The sequence below is a fragment of the Spermophilus citellus genome (assembly GCF_964194105.1).
Source record: "Spermophilus citellus genome assembly, chromosome: 5".
Lineage (NCBI taxonomy): Eukaryota > Metazoa > Chordata > Mammalia > Rodentia > Sciuridae > Spermophilus > Spermophilus citellus.
Genome location: NC_138186.1, coordinates 164,374,270 through 164,390,582, shown reverse-complemented (window position 1 = coordinate 164,390,582; position 16,313 = coordinate 164,374,270). Strand labels below are relative to the sequence as shown.

The 16,313-nt window shown below is 44.0% G+C and overlaps 1 protein-coding gene across 3 annotated transcripts in view; it reads right to left on the bottom strand.

Annotated features, from left to right (window-relative positions):
- Positions 1-543: 543 nt before the first annotated feature.
- Positions 544-16,313, bottom strand: part of ARID1B (AT-rich interaction domain 1B) — a 409,511-nt gene continuing 393,741 nt past the window's right edge. For all 3 annotated transcript variants that reach the window (XM_081296020.1, XM_081296019.1, XM_081296021.1), the window contains exons 16-20: positions 13,578-13,728; positions 11,142-11,238; positions 8,664-9,447; positions 5,721-5,851; positions 544-3,674 (exon numbers count right to left, since the gene is read on the bottom strand). In XM_081296020.1, coding sequence (XP_081152146.1) covers positions 1,953-3,674; positions 5,721-5,851; positions 8,664-9,447; positions 11,142-11,238; positions 13,578-13,728 — 2,885 coding nt within the window. In that variant the 3' untranslated portion in view covers positions 544-1,952. The remainder of the gene's footprint in view (positions 3,675-5,720; positions 5,852-8,663; positions 9,448-11,141; positions 11,239-13,577; positions 13,729-16,313) is intronic.

The following is a 16,313-nucleotide window of genomic DNA, read 5'->3' as shown; positions in this document are numbered from 1 at the left end:
ACTGTGCACCAGGTAGGAAGGACTATGAGAATAATAATATGCCCTGAAATAGAAATAATCACTTTGCACCATGTACACCACATACAATATAACATATTCTTTTTAACATTGCACAATATAAATATTATACACGGTGGAGTAAACTAAATGCAAAATAACTTTGAGGCACACAGAAGAAACATGGGATAGACTGAACTTTGATTAAAATTACGATGGACTAGTGAAAGGCAGAGTGTTACATTTCAGGCCAGTCAGCTTCGGAGTTCTCACCTCCAGTGAGTTGGCGGCCACTTCCCATCTACATTGAAAATTATCATACCTCAATGTCAGAGTTAATTGCTTCAAAGAAAGACTAATTAGCTAAATAATTTGAGAAAATCGAAGTGTTGCTCCCCACTCTAGAGTAGGTAACCCTCGAAAGGTGCCTTCAGACCTCAGGGCTTTGTAATTTGAGGAGGCTGCTGTATTTCCCCTATTTCTTATAAATAACTCGTCACTATGAAGCCACTTTAAGGAAACTAGAACAGTATTCAAGAACACCCATCACAGTGCTTAACAAGATTTAATGTACATTTATTCTTAACATGTGGAACATATAAAGATTTTATACTGAATAAATGATATTCATTAAGCCAGAGGAAAAGGAGGAATTTACATCAAGTTTTTTTCTTTTTTTTTTTTAAACTACATTATCTTGAAATACAAATGTGGATTCTCATCACTGAAAAATCTTTGAAGTTGTGTTTCTTCCTTTTAGTTGTATTTTTTCTTTTGTCTGTACTGGTAACCATTTCTAAATCAATCCATATGCAACCATTTCCACACCTTGATTTATGAAGCAAATTGTGATCAGCTGCTCTCTCGAAACAGAGCATGGCTTTATACATACAGAAACTTGTACATTACCCTCTTTTTTTTTTGGTTTTTTTTTGTTCGTTTTTGTTTTTTGTGTTTTTTGTTTCTTTTTTATTTTTGGAGATATGGCCCTAATGAAAAAATATATAAAATAAAAATAAAAAATTATTTAAATCTACCATCACTTCGTAGTTACCACATCATGAAAAAGAAACTAAAAACTTTGTACTAAAAAACAACAAAAAAAAAAAAAAAAAAGAAAAAAAGTGAGGGTATGTTTAATGTACAACTTCTATATACATCACAGCCCATAGGCAGTAAAAAAAAATATTTAAAAAATGATTAAAGGAATTGTGAAGAACTGTCATGTGGGGGGCCAAACGACAGACAGCAGACACGGCGGTAGTGGTGAGGAAGCAATTTTCATTGATCGCTATCAGGTATGTATTTTCAATTCTAACTTAAAAGACATTGTTTTTGCTCCTAGCCTAATGTAACCACCTTCCTGTGGAGAAATCAGTATCATTCATAGTTCTGACTACTGACTGACACACCTCCTTGAGCCCCTCTACCTATATCTCTAGAAGTTTCTATTGCACAGAGCTTTGGGTGATGGGATGCAACTTTTTTTCTTTTTAACATTCTCTGAAGAATAAAATACATAGGAAACTAATAATTTTTCACCTTTTTGACTCAGTGTGGTGAAATTTTCCCATCTTAGCATCTTTTGCCAAAACTTTTTTCTTTAAAGTCAATTTGCTTCCCCAAAAATGCAATACAACATGGAAAAAAGAACATTAAAGAGAGAATCTGTGAAAAACAAAATGTGACCTTTGAATGCACTAGACAGCAACTTTGGTTAAAAAAAAAAAAGAAACAAAAAACCCCAAAGGATGTACTTATAGACACAGACAGCAAATATTAATTTTATAACTGTTCAAATTAATTATTTAATTCCCAATTGGTAAATAGTGAATGGGGCAGAGGAGCAAAGATTTTCTTTTCCTTCTTCCTACGCTGGATAAACAAGAACAGAAAACAGCCAGTTATATGTGACACGCTAATCTTCACTCACACATGCTTGCCTTCTCACTATGTCATAACTGCCCAATCTGAAATAGTACATCACAGATGACAGATGCAACCAGAGAGTTCAGGACAGCTGATATCGAGATATCCAGCAACCGACCCTCGTGCAAAAGGAATTCCGAGCGGTTCTCGTCCACTCTGGCCATGGCCAGTAAAGCCTTGGCCGCCCTGCACATCATGTCTACGCTAGGTGGTTCCAGAGGCGGGGGCTGCATGTGTATGAGGTTATGCTGGCTCTGCTGGTACTGCGCCATCGTGACCCCGTCCTCCAGGAAGCTTATCAAGTTCCCAATGCTTCCCTTCTGCACAGCTATTGCCCTTGCTGCTAGCGCATCCCCCTGGGCAAGGTTCGATAAAAGCGCCATGGACATTTCTCGACAGACTGGGTTTTTGCGATCCCCAACGTACCTAACTAACGTAGCATAGAATTTCTCCTGACGACTAAATGGAGGCGTGGCCAAGATGAGGTCCACGTTATTGTCCTGGATGCTGAGCTTACAGAGGGTCTCCAGCACAAGTCTTTGAGGTGACAGGACCGAGTTGGGTCCCACTGTGGGAAAGGGGTCTTGCGCCTCTGCGGATGGGCACACCATCCAGTGCAGCAAGCCATCCAGGATCGGCAAGCAGATGCTTTCCGTGTAAGCAGACAAGTCTAGCTGCCCCGAGATGTTGGCCAATGTGACCAGTGTGTTGTCCCGCAAGACCTCCAGGCAGTCCCACCACCACTCATCTTTGCTGCAGGCCACCCCCTTGTCCTCGTCCTCCTCCTTCTCGTAGGTCTGTGGCGCTCGTTTTCTCTCTGGATGCTCGTGGTGAAGAAGAATCAGCTTCCCCAGGATCAGCACCAAGCCCGGATGTTTGGACATCTCAGCGTCGTTGCCAGGCACGAAAGACAAGCTGCGCACGATGTTGGACACGCAGATGCAGCGCCTGGCCAGCGAGTCTTGCCAGTGTGCGATGGTGCACAGTGGGGTCTCGTCCCGGCTCCTGGGCTCGTCTTCCAGCAGCCTGATGTTCCGGTGGCTTTTGGCCTGCTGTATACCAAAGGGAAACTTGCTGCTTTCGGTCTGGGGTCCAGGGTTTGCTTCTTCGGGCAAGGCCCCCGGCCGAGCAGACAGGACATCATCGATGGTGGCTATGATGCTTTTCTCTGGCTGCTCTTCAGAATCACCTTTGCCTTCTGGCTCTTTCTTTCTACCTGTGGAGCTTAAAGGGGGAGGTGGGCGCCTGCGAGGAGGAATCTCCATCTTACTCTCAAAGTGGGTCTGGATGTGCTCCGTGGTGTCACCGCCCCCCAGCTGCCAGTGCAGAAGCCCGCTGCTGAACTCCTGCACGCGGCCCAGCCGGTCAGAGCGGTCCACCACAAACAGGTGGTTCTTCTTGACGATCTTTATGGGCAGCTTGTCGAACTTACTGGCCTGTCTGGGCTTCTCTTTGGGGGCTGTGGTGGCATCTGGGGCAGCCAGGGCGGCACTGCTCTTTGCCTCCGACTCCGCCTTGTCGATGTCTTCCTCCTCTTCCTCCTCCTCCTCCTCCTCCTCGAGACCCTCAGTGTCTTCCTCCTCTTTCCCAGAATCTTCTGCCAGGGACTGGCTGTCCTCTCCCTTCACTGCACTGTGACCGAGTGCTTTCTGGCTGGGGTCTCCCACTTCATACTCCATGAGAATTCCAAAAATGTCAATCAGGCATTTTCTAAAGTATTCTACTAAAAGTTCAAGAAATCCAGACAACTAGAGGAGAGGAGAGAGAAGAGGTACAGTCATGACATCAGCGGTGACTGGAGTGGTGAAACCCTGGGACCACCTTTCTGGCTGGCTTGGACCACATGTGTGCTGGGTGAACTTCCCAAATCCCACATCATGAACTAAGCCAACACAGGCACGCCTCCCGTGGCTGCTGACTTTCAACTCCCCCAGCCTGAACCTGACTTCTTGCTCCACATTGCTAATGTCATCAATGAGGGAGCGCTCGGCTCTTCTTTATCCACCTGGTTTAGATACAGCACACTCATTATTAGAAGAGTAGGAATGTGGATTTTATAGACTCTTTCACCCAAAGTGACTCGTTTTCTTCTATTATTTATCTGAGACTTGCCTGCTGGGATTTTTTTGTTATTATTCTTAGGATTTTATGGTTATTTTTGTCTCAAGTGCCATAGGTTACCCTAATTTATATTCACTATATATCCTTTTAGAGAAGATAATTTCAACTATGTAGTAGCTCATAAACACTGAAAATTAGAAACAAATCAATTTAGTCTTTGATAAATGAATTAAAATGTTTCATAAAATGAAATTTTACATTTCAGTTAGTCACAGCTCACGCTGAAAGACAAAAGCCACTAGGAGAGAGCCACCAATTGCGAGAGCAAGCTGCGATTCCTGTGAGCCCCTGAGCCATGGAGGGCTCCGGGACCCCACTGCCAGCCCTGCCACTCAAGGGCCCTCCAAGAAGTAGGTCATAACAAGGGCTCTCCTGACAGACACCGGCATCACCACACTGTCCTGTTTGCCGGCAGTGTCTTTTGGAAAGTGGTGAGAAGCACCAACTCTGGCACAGTACTTGCTTTCAGGGTCCCAGAGAAACCATTTCCAGGTAGGAGTCTGGATAACTGAAGCTTACTTTTCCCCTGGGGAAAAGGGGGAGTTAAGAAAGTGATCCTGAGTGTGAGAACATGTGACCAGCACAGTTCACCTATTACAAGGATGAAAGTTAACTACTCTAGTGAAGCCAGACACATTTTAAAAATATTTATTTTCTTTTAAAAGAGACTTTGTGTGACATTTAAGACCTTATTAATCTGCTTTCTATCAACTGAAAATCACCCTTCTGGGCCACATTACACTGAGGAATATATGAAAGAAGAAAGGGGAGGTGGGAGAGGATGGTCTTATTTCAGTGGAAGCAAGGAAAGTGCTCTGTTTTTAACAGAAAGCAGAGCATTGCTCATGTGCTCCAGGGAGAAGGGCCCATCCTCGGCTCCCCCAATCCAGCTGCCTCCCGCCCAGCTTCCAGCAGCGCGCCGGCTGGCGAGGCTCATTCTTAAAGGTGAAATGACTGCTTCAGAATAACCTAGGAAGAGGCAGAATAAAGGCGTAGACCTAGACAGAGGTTTGGCCACAAGACCATGACATTTCCAGCTGGATGTAGGGTAGGGTGGTGGGGCTCACTGACCTCCTCTCTACTTCTATATACTTCATACATTTTCTGTAACATACCATTTGTTATTATATATGTTTTGATGACCCTTTATTTTATTCATTTATATATGTGTGGTGCTGAGAATTGAATCCAGGACCTCACACATGCTAGGCAAGTGCTCTACCACTGAGCCACAATCTCAGCCCCTATTTGTTTTTAATTAACTGAAAGATATCACATCCCCCTGAAAAGTAGGGCAATGTTCCATTGGAACTAACCATATTTTCAACCCTGATTCACTCTTAACTTTTTGTTACATTTTGACTAATATTCCCTTTGGCCTGCTAACCTTCATCTAAAGATTTAACTTGGCCATACCCCCCCACCCACAGTCACTGTTTTCCTGAGAAGCACAGGTATGTGTGTGTATCACCTGACTGAAATGAGTATCACCGCAGATCACATTCTCAGGCAGCTACATATTGATCAATGTCGATTTATGACTACAATGATTAGAGAGGTTAGCTGATCACTACCAATCAACCTGGGCATCAGATCAGGTGTGTTGCACGACTGGACTTCATTTCCCAACACTCTAATCTGGCCACTGGCTGGACTGGTGCCAGCTTGCTCACCTGGGAGAGATTGAAAGTAGCAACCGTGCTGTCATCATAGAGAAGGATGTTGATAGTGTCTAGAGCCCAAGTACTTTCAGCCAAAAGCCCTGATTTAAGGGACATCATCACACGCCATGCCTCAGGGGTAACTGAAAACAGGAAAGAACAAGGATATCAGTAAAATGAACTCTATGAATGAAAGGGCAGAAAGTAACAAAAGAAAGGAAAGAAGTGGAGCACCGGGTTAAACAGATGCTCTGAGAGCTGAACATGCCCCTCTTCTAAGTTTAAATGGAGGTGACAGGTTGTGCTAAGAAACGTCTGTTGTCTAAGATCTTTTTGTTGTTTTGCTGGTGAATCACGGACCACTGGTAGCCGAGGATGGCTGGGCTAGGCACCGGGTCCTTTCTCATCTCGGGTATTTTACCACCTAACAGTCTGTAAGGATGCATTGGTTTCTAGTAAGAATGGGCCCGGAAGTGCTCCTGTCTTCTTTTGCATTCTTCACTCACAAATGTCTCTGGAAGGCTGGTAAGTATGCAGGACACAAAAGGAAAATTTAAATCCCAAATAGCACATCCTCAGATACAAAGCCCTGATTTCCCCATGCTGTCTTCTTCTATTTTTGAGCTCCTGCTCAAGAACATGCTGCTGACAAATATCAGCACTTTGATGGTTAGATTTCAGAGTGTGGTCTGAACCAAGGAATGGGAAATAAAAGGGCTGTATTTTTTCTTGTTTTCCTTATTCCTGTTCCTGAAGAAATAAAGTGATTAGATAAAGAATTATAAGATTTGCCTATGATGGGGCTGGAGAATGGACCCATTACTTTTCAATGGGAGCTGCTCAGGAGGCCCCGCAGGAGAGCATGGTGGGAGACCAGAACTGAGGAGGAGCCCCGTTCTACCTGATGTGCCTGAGCCACAGTTAGGAGGGTAGGAGGGGGTTTCTGGGCACCCATAGCACTGTGTCATGGGGGAGGGCCCTGAACTTGTTCCTCCTTTATTTTATTTAAAAAAAATGTTTTAAGCTGTAGATGGACAAAATACCTTTATTTTTATGCAGTGCCAAAGAGTGAACCCAGTGCCTCACATGTGCTAGACAACTACTGAGCTACAACCCCAACCCTCCTCCTTTATTTTAATTCTATTTTTCAAACTTTCTAAGATAGTCATATAGTACTTTTACATTAGAAAAGTCAAACTTTTTTTTTTCTTTTAAATAAGGAACAAGCAACTCAGGAGACTGAGACAGGAGGATCATGAGTTCCAAGGATAGCCTCAGCCACTTAGCAAGGCCCTAAGCAACTCAGCAAGACCATGTCTGTCTGTCTCTCTCTCTCTCTCTCTCTCTCTCACACACACACACACACACAAAACAACAAACAAACAAAAAAAACACCACACAAAAACACACCCCCCCCCCAAACCAAAAAGAAAGAAAGAAAGAAAGAAACCACCAGGGCAGGGGATATAGCTGGTAAAGCACCCCTGGGTGCAATCCCTGTTATCAAAAACAAAAAAACCCCCACATTTTTCCCTAGGCTTCAGACAAGTACTTATAGAACATATACTAAGAATTGTTAAACAATAATAAATGTTTATTTAAACATACATATGCACACATTGTGTTTATATATATTTCTATATAAAAAATGGTGTGAAAGTGTCTGCATTTTCTCTCCCCATGTGATGCCCTCAGATATCAAAATGCCTTACTTTTTTCTCTCTACATATATATCTTCTTCATGTCCAATGACTAAAAACATCTTTAATGCATTAATTTAGAATCTTCAATTTTCTAATTGCTACAAATAATTTAAGTCAAGTGATTCTGAAATTTTTTTCTTATACAACCAACATCTATTATTTCCCTTGTGTTAAATAAATGCAGAAAAACTGTGTACTCCCAGACATTCCAGATCTCTAATGAGCATTTACACTCTCTTGAAGGCTGAACAAGTGACATCAGCTTCAACTGAAGTAGCTCCCTGGGCCACATCTGACAGTGCTGGGCAGATTACATCAAGTCTACAGAGTACACAGCAGCCCGCTCCAGGTACCGTATCTACAGATGATGGCCAAATCTCCGCTTTTACCCATGGCAATTCACAGTGTTGTTACCAAATCAGAGTGGCATGCCTTCAAATTCTCACGGTCACCCTTAGCATTTCTATGACCTCACAGTGGGTTTGTTAGCACATGATGTAGGGATTAAGTGGCTTGGTTAATGTCAAATCGTTAAGCTTGAAACACAGTATAGAATTACTGAGGATTCCCTGACCTCTTATTTATTTATTTATAATATTTATAAATAAATAAATATTATATTTATAAAAATCTTTATTTTTAAGATTTATTTTTATGTGGTGCTGAGGATCGAACCCAGTGCCTTGCTCACATGTGCAAGGCATGCACTCTGCTACTGAGCCACAACTTCAGCCTCTGACCTCCTATTTGAAGCTCTAATCTCCACACAACATTCACACCTAAAAATACCACATCAACTCAAGTTCTTCTCCAGCACCGTCTTAATTTGGATGGTTTCTAACTATTGCTCTTATATAAAAGCATTCTGATAATTTGCACTCATAAGAACTTATCTTATGGGGCTGGGGATTGTGGCTCAAGTGGTAGCACGCTGGTCTGGGATGTGCGAGGCACTGGGTTCGATCCTCAGCACCACATAAAAATAAACAATAAAGATACTGTGTCCACCTAAAACAAAAATATAAATATTTAAAAAAAAACTTATCTTACTAATATCAACAAAAATTACATCAACTAAAATTAAAATTCTAGGCCAAATTATATGGTTATATTGAGTGCATATATGAATATGCAGCAATAATCCCATCATTATGTTCAACTATAATGCACTCATAAAAACAATGTGGAAAAAAAATAAAATTCTAGACTTCAACTGAAATTCATTTCCAGAACAAATCTCTGTAATTCTTACCAATATCTTTTGAGGTAATCTTTCGCCTTTGCTTCAGGACTGGTTGTGATGCTTCCACTGAGCCAGGAGGAAAGGTGATCTCCCTTCTGATTGGGGGTGGCTGGGGGGGTGGCCCAGTGACCTGGGACGTGGGGACTGTGGGCATGACCTTCTGCATCTTCATGGTGGGCAGAAAGGGAGACTTGCTTGGAGACATGCGATTCTCCAGGGAGCGCTGGAAGGAAGCCGGGCTGGGCGCCCTGGAGATATGGTTTGGCAGTGACGGTGGTGTCTGGTAGGATGACTGAGGTGGGCGCGTGATGGGCTGCATGGAGGCCGAAGATGACATATAAGGCTGGCGTTGGCTGACGTGAGAAGGCCACTGGCTCTCGTGATTTATCCTCTGATCAGGTACCATCAAGTCATCCGTGCGGCTCATGCCTGGATAAGGGGGAGCCTGTGCAGGGCCGCCGGGGCCCTGCCTGTTTGGGTAGGGGTAAGGCATATCGTTACGCGCTGCCCACATGTTCTGCTGAGGCCCTTCACCGGAGGATGCCTGCATGGGGCCGCCCAGCATCTGAGGTGGGATTCCGTGGGGCTGCATCTGGCCTGGGCCCTGCATTCTCTCTCTATTGTAGGGGTATGGATACTGGCCCTGAAGGGGCCTCCGGTCCGGGCCAGAGTAAGAACTTCCATACTGGTTGTACATCTCTTGCTGCTGGTTGCCATACTGCATGTTATACATGTCTCCCTCGTGGCGCTTGGCTGGAGGCCCGTACATGCCATCCATGTGGCGTTTATAATTCTGAAATTCATATAAAGACAAATCATGCTGGTGTGCTCTTACAGGTATAATCACACACGCTCAAATTATGCAAAATAGTTATTACCTGGTGGTAATGTTCATTTCAAGATGAACATGGGAAGCTCCTACATAACGAGAACTAACAATTTGTGACTGTTTCCATGTCACATAATGCCTTGTATCACACACTCCAAAGAGGGTTTCCAAAGTTTGTTTTTACGTGTTGGAAATTTTCTGTGGCAGAAACAAAAGCCTCCTCTCCTTGAAGAATGGTGACAGTGCAGCCTCAGCACACAGGCGGGTGCTGGGTGGGGCTTGAAGCCACACTGAGAAACAAAAGGCTGGCCCACAGGAGAGTACTGAGGAGCCCAGGGCCACCAGAAGTTCCAGGGCCAAAGAGAAGTCTTACAGAAAATTCTCCAGACAGGATTCAGCTCCCCAGGCTGTGACATCATGTCACCCGGTGTCCAGCCCCAGCAGTACCTGTCACTAAGCTGGGAACTCTGGGGACCAGTGCTAGTCAGGGTGGGTGGGAATCTCTGGTTGGGAGGGAGTGAGATGCTGAGATTTTAATTAGTATTTATTTTACCTGAAAACTGTTTAAGATCAGACAGCTCAATAATACAAGTCACTGTATGTATGTGTGTGTGTGTGTGCACATATATAAAATACACACACATATATATACTATTATTATTACATATATCTCTCCAAAAAACCCTAAATGTTTAAAAGCTGCTTTGTGATAAAAATTTTAAAAAATCCTCTATTTTGCAAGAGGTCTTCCATCTGAAAGGTTGTTTAGAAATAGTGAGGTCCTATGTTTCTGAAAAGCCACCCAGAGGCCCAAGCCTTAGCATCAACTCTGACAGCTGCATGGGGTTTGCACAGCTACACAGCAATGGTCACCGCCAACTTGAATATGGGGCATTAATATCTTAGTTTTTTAAAGACAAATTAACTTTTACTATATAACATTTTGAGTTGCCTTTTCTATATATTCTTCAAAACACTGACAAATTTCTGTTTTACAACAGCTTTTGACACAAGAGTATACGGTTGTCCCTTGGTATCTGCAGGGGATTGGTTCCATGACCCCTGTGGACACCAAAATCCAAGAACGCTCAAGTCTGAATATGGTGCAGTCTTTGCAAATAACCTATGTACTGCCTCCTATATACTTTAATTCATCTTTAGATTATTTCTAATACCTATACAATGTTAATGAATGCTTTATAAATTGCTATCTCAATTGTTTGGGGAATAATGACAAAGAAGCATGTACATGTTCTGTACAGATACAATTTTTTTAAAGATACTTTCAAACATTTTTGGTCTGTGGTTGGCTGAATCCATGGATTTGGAACCCACAGACAAGAAGCCAACTGCACACTATGGAACCTCTTCACAACACACCTCACTCTCCATTGGTCTTGTCATCATTTGTAAGAATTAATGTATTTAACTTCATTTAATATGCTATATTTATTTCACAATATTATAAGAGCTATGTCTAATTACTGACTCCCAAATCCCAGAAGTACTTTTTAGTATTAAATACATCCTGAATATTCAATAAATGCTAATCATTTTGGTTATAATTCCTAAAAATCTTCAGAAGTAACACAAGTTGAGTTTCAGATTCTCAGAGAGAAAGAGAGAACACAACGAGCCACGCCCGCTTGCCAACTCACCGGCTGCTGGGGATACAGGCCAGGCTGGTGTCCTCCATATGGCGGCTGTCCTGCCGGAGGGCCTTGGCCTGGATACTGCTGCCCATAAGGTTCATGCCTGCAACAAGGCATTCAAAGGAAACTTAATGCACAAAGGATTTCGGAGGAGCACAGCATGGACAGCCCATTTTGGAGACTCTACCCCCAGTGGTGCTGCCGCTCCTCTGTCACACACTGCTCCCCACAGCCTTCCTGGGCAGCAGCTGCTGTAGCTTTTAGCAAGAAGGATGGGAACACCCATTTCGGGAGTGCTGCCAAACTCCTGGTTTGGGATGTTGCTAATAGGTGTGAGAGAAATACCGGTTGAACAGGCAGCACCTGTGAGTACCTGCCCAAGCCTTTGAGGCAGAAGCTCCGCCTCTCACTGAAGCTCACCCAGGAAGGTCCACGGACGCCATGTGAGGCACCATGACAGCAAGAAGCAGAGGAACCTGGGTCTCAAGCAGTGCTGGTAGAAGTGCTGCCACATACAAAATGGTCTACTTTTTACTTTCTCATTATGAATAAAAATGTTTAAGTTTTTAAAGGTCAAACCTAATTCCAATGATGCTGATACCGTCACAAAATTTCATAGTTCTATGACCTGAAAGTCTACGGAAAAAAAACAACAATGACTGAAATGTACTCCTATTAAATCACAACCTGGAAATAAGTAATACATTTATTTCCAACTGCAACTATACTGAGAAATTGTAAATACCATAAAAATAGTATGTTCTCAAGGGCAACAGATTTGAACTCTTGGGAAAAATAAGTTGGTTTAAATTAGTAAATTGAATCTTATAAGAAAGAGAGTAACAAAATTGAATATATTCCTAACATAATCAAGAAATAAGAAAAAAATAATTTTTAAAATATCAACAGGTAAAAAAGACATAGAATTTTTTTAAACTACTATGATAATCTAGAAATAAAGAAATATAATTGACATGGATAAAAATCTAGGTGACATTTTTCAGAAAAGCAAACTTAATGAAGTAAATCTCATGTGGTTGAACCAGAAAAGCATATGTACTGGAAATCTTTTAATAATATATGAAAATGTTCTTGTAATCTTGTTAATAAAATCAATCAGTCAGTTTTAACTGGGCCTTAAACTCAAACCAAAATCTTGATCTGGCACACTAAACATTATAATGGCCAACTGATTGAGGCATATATATATATGGCCAGGGTTAACAACTAGAAGAACAAATTCTTCAGCCACTATGAGACAGTGTTTTGCTACTTGGGCACCACATAGCTATATACTCTCAAGAACCGGTGTGCAGAAAATGTCAGGGAGAAACCTTACCTAGTAAAACAGTGATCTTCCCAACTTCCTTCCTCTGATTAAACTAAAGAGCACCCCATGTGTGGAGGGCGAGAGGGGCCCTCTCAGCAGGTGGTCCCTGGGCATATGCACCCCCAGATCCTGGAGGAAGTGGCCTGAGAGCCAGCTCTGCCCCGTGAGTGGCACTCCACTCACACTCTTTCGTTGCCTCCAGTCTCTCCTCTTTTTTCCTTTGAAGATCAAACATGACAGTAAAGCCCGAGTGCTTCCCTGGATGGGAGGGAGCGCACACTCCCACAAAGCGGAGGGCATATTGAACCAGGGGCACAGGGGAGGGGTCTCGTCACAAAGAAAGCTCCCCCATGCCACTGCTGTAGGGCAGTTTATGATGACCTCTCTCTGACATCTCAATGGCTCTCTTCCTTCTGGGCTGGTCCTGTGGTCTAACTGGCCACTTCAGTGACAAGATGGCTTCCTTTAGAGAGGCTCATGCAGGCCACGTGGCGGGCCTTCTCAGAACTGTTTATCAAGGAGTACTGTGCACTCTCTTTTTAGAAGGAAGAGTGGAAACATCAAAAGGAGCAACATCTGGAAGACCTTTCCAGAACGCCCGAAGCGGGACGCTACAACCCTCAGACACTCCTTAAGAAACAGAGTGGGGAGAAGAGAGCCCGTTCTGCGAAACCCAGGAGTCTGGTAGCTCCCAGAGAAGCCACACCTGCTGCAGCCGGGCCACCTCTCTGTGGTGACAGTGACCACCTCAGAGAGGGAAGTACATGCTGGGTGCAGCAGTGTGGCATGGTGTGCTGAGGAGTGGCCTTGGGTCTTGAGGTCACAGGAGAAGCCTCTAGCAGCAGCCAGAACAGCCCCGAATATCTTATTTATGCTATGAATTTGCTTACAAAAGTACAGAGCCATCTGGTTGCCTGGGGACAAGGTCCTTCTTTGTGGTCCTGCTGTGGCTGTCCCTGAAGGCAGCCAGCTGACACTCACCTGCGGATCAGTGGCAACCAGACAGGAAGGGCCACTGTGCTGCCCTCAGTGGCTCAGCGCCAGGGCTCAGAGAGTAAGTTAGAACAGCATTTCTCCTGATTCTTCTTGTCTTCCTTTTGAAAAATACTCACCTCCGGTCATAACTGGCCCCATAGGGAAACTGCTGCCGCTGACCCATGCTCAGGTTGGACACGGCCCCTGCGGGACTCTGGCTGTACACGTCCTGCATGCTGCTGTTGGGCATCTGGCCTTGCGTCATAAAGGGCTCGCTACTTCCAGGCACTGCAATATTTGAAGAAAAGGCATAAAATGAGGCATCTGCAAGTTAACTCCTTCTAGGAGTCTGCCCATGTCCACATGGCACACCACAATACTAATGAGAGAGCTCAGGGTCTGAAGTCAGGTGGGTCCTGGAGGGGCAGAACCCTAAGATATCCCCAAAGACACCTCTGCCACCCCAATGTGTCCCTTAAATGACTGCCTTGCTTAGAACATGATGGAGCCTAGGAACAGCATGGGTTATGCTGTCCCTGATTATGGTGTATTAGATGCTAAGAGGGATTTCACAGGTGTAATTAAAGTCACTAATCAGCTGTGAGTTAACCATGAAGGAGAGTATCCAGGTAGCCCTTCAAATCCCTGGCTAGAGGCTGGAGATGGAGCCAGTCTGAGACCTTCAGTTGTCCTGAAGCCACTGCCCTGCTGTGGGGAGGACTGCCTTAAAGAGAGGAGGCAGGGATCAGTCAACAAGCCAGTGGTCAACCAGGCTTTAACCACAGGGACTGAATTCTGTCAACAACCTGAATGAATCTGAAAAGGACTCAGAGCCTGACTCAGAGGGAGTCCTGGCCGACACCTTGACTCCAGCCTGAGGGACCTTCACCTGTTATGCAGCAACCAGCAACCACTCAGGGCCCAGGTCCATACCAATGAGGTCTAAGTCTTATCTATACAAGAGGCCACTCAACATCTCGTGGCATAGCTGTGAGGAAGACAATGAAATGTGTACACACAGTGAGCTCCACTGTGAGGGAGAAGACCTGAAGACCTCGACACGAACACCTGTGCACAGACTCTTCCAAAACCAGACAGAGAAAATCACCAGAGTTAAGAATAGCTCCAGATGGGCTGGGCCCTGGCCATTTCTAACAGAGGTAGCCCGCCAATAAGCCCCTGCGTGCAAATCTGCACCGCTCAGCTGAGGAGATGGGACCAAGTCCAGAAATGAGCCTTCAGGCAAATTAAACATTCTAATGCAAACTTTAATTGATACATCATGCTTTCTTCATTCTATGATGGTTGCTTTTATGCCGGGGGAGGCAGAAGCGTGCACTTCCTCCTACTTGAAGGAAGACCGCACCTCAAGCCTGACAGAACCAGTTCTGAGATTACTTTCCATTTTGTAGATGTGAAAACAAAAAATCAAGTAGCATAATTAAAATTAAATAGCTTAATTCCCGGATACAAAAAAAAATTTCTTAAAAACCAATAAGAAAAAAGACAAACCTGGACAAACCCATTCAAAGAAAAGGAAAAACAAATGAACAATCAACAAGTGACATGTGAAAAGATGTGGGAGCTCACTAATAATTAAAGAAATCCAAGTCAAAACGATCACAAGGCCTTTTCCCCACAGTGTGACTGGCAAACATTAGAATGACTGACATTAATCATCCCTGGTGGGGGTGGGGGACCCACTCTCTTACACACGTGCTGGGAGTACCTGGAGTTCTCAATACCTGCTAAGGGAGGCTACTATTCCTCAACCCCAAGAAGCACATCTGCCGATATTCGGCCTGTGAAGTCTCCTCCCTAGTGACTTGGAGCTGGATCACGTGATTAGTACTGACCAGTGGGGCCAATGGGTACAAGCAAATTCTTGCAACTGGGACATGTTCTTTTGGAAGCTCCCTTTGGAGTCTTATCTTCTTGAGCCCCATCTATCATGTCATGGGGACCAAGAAGTTAGGCAAAAACTTCCTATGGAGGAGTCCCCAGCCCAAAGCTCCAGGAGTCTTCTGTAGAGACTGGCCACTCAAGAGACAGCACTCACAGAGCTCCCAATCTAGCTGTCAGACGCTGGTAGCCACCTCAGTGTCCTGGCTGACAACATACGGAGCCAAGAGCTAGCCAGCCTAACACAGCCACGAGACAGTGAAGACACTGCAAAGTGGTGCTGTTGAAGCCACTAAGTTTGGGGGTGGTGTGTTGGATCATAGATTACTGAGATACTTAGTCAAGGAACAAAACAAAACAAACAAAACTTCCTGTCCTTTGAACAATCTGAGTGAGGGACAGATTTGCAGAAACACTGTCACAAGTGCTGCTAACTCAACAGCCACTGCATCACTGTTCACAACAGGAAATATTAGGAACTAACCCATCCAGCTCTAGAGCATTAGGTGTATCTATCTATTCCATTACAAAAAGCAAGTAGAGCTATGTGTTCAGATATTACAGATACTCAAAATAACTACTTAAGCCACATACAAACACCATGATCACTTGTCCGGGATCGGTACCTCAGGAATAAGGCAAAAGCCTGGCGCTTGGGTTCACCATGCTGCCACACCATGGGTTGTCAACTCCCACAGCAGCTGTCTCCGGGTGGCAGCCATGACAAAGAGCATGTTGTCCACTGAGAGTGGTCTCATCAGCTCACTGCCAAGTTCCCTCACAGAACGAGGCAACTAAAGAATGGAAACTGCACTGAATAGGGATCGGGCTATAAAAAAATCTATTTCCTGTGGATTTCTATTTATCTGTTTTAATTTGGGATTAAAATACAAATTTTTCCATATTATTGTCATATTTTCAAAGTCTAAAAGTGGGATATGGACACCAAAATTTCAGCAAGTGAGCTGAAA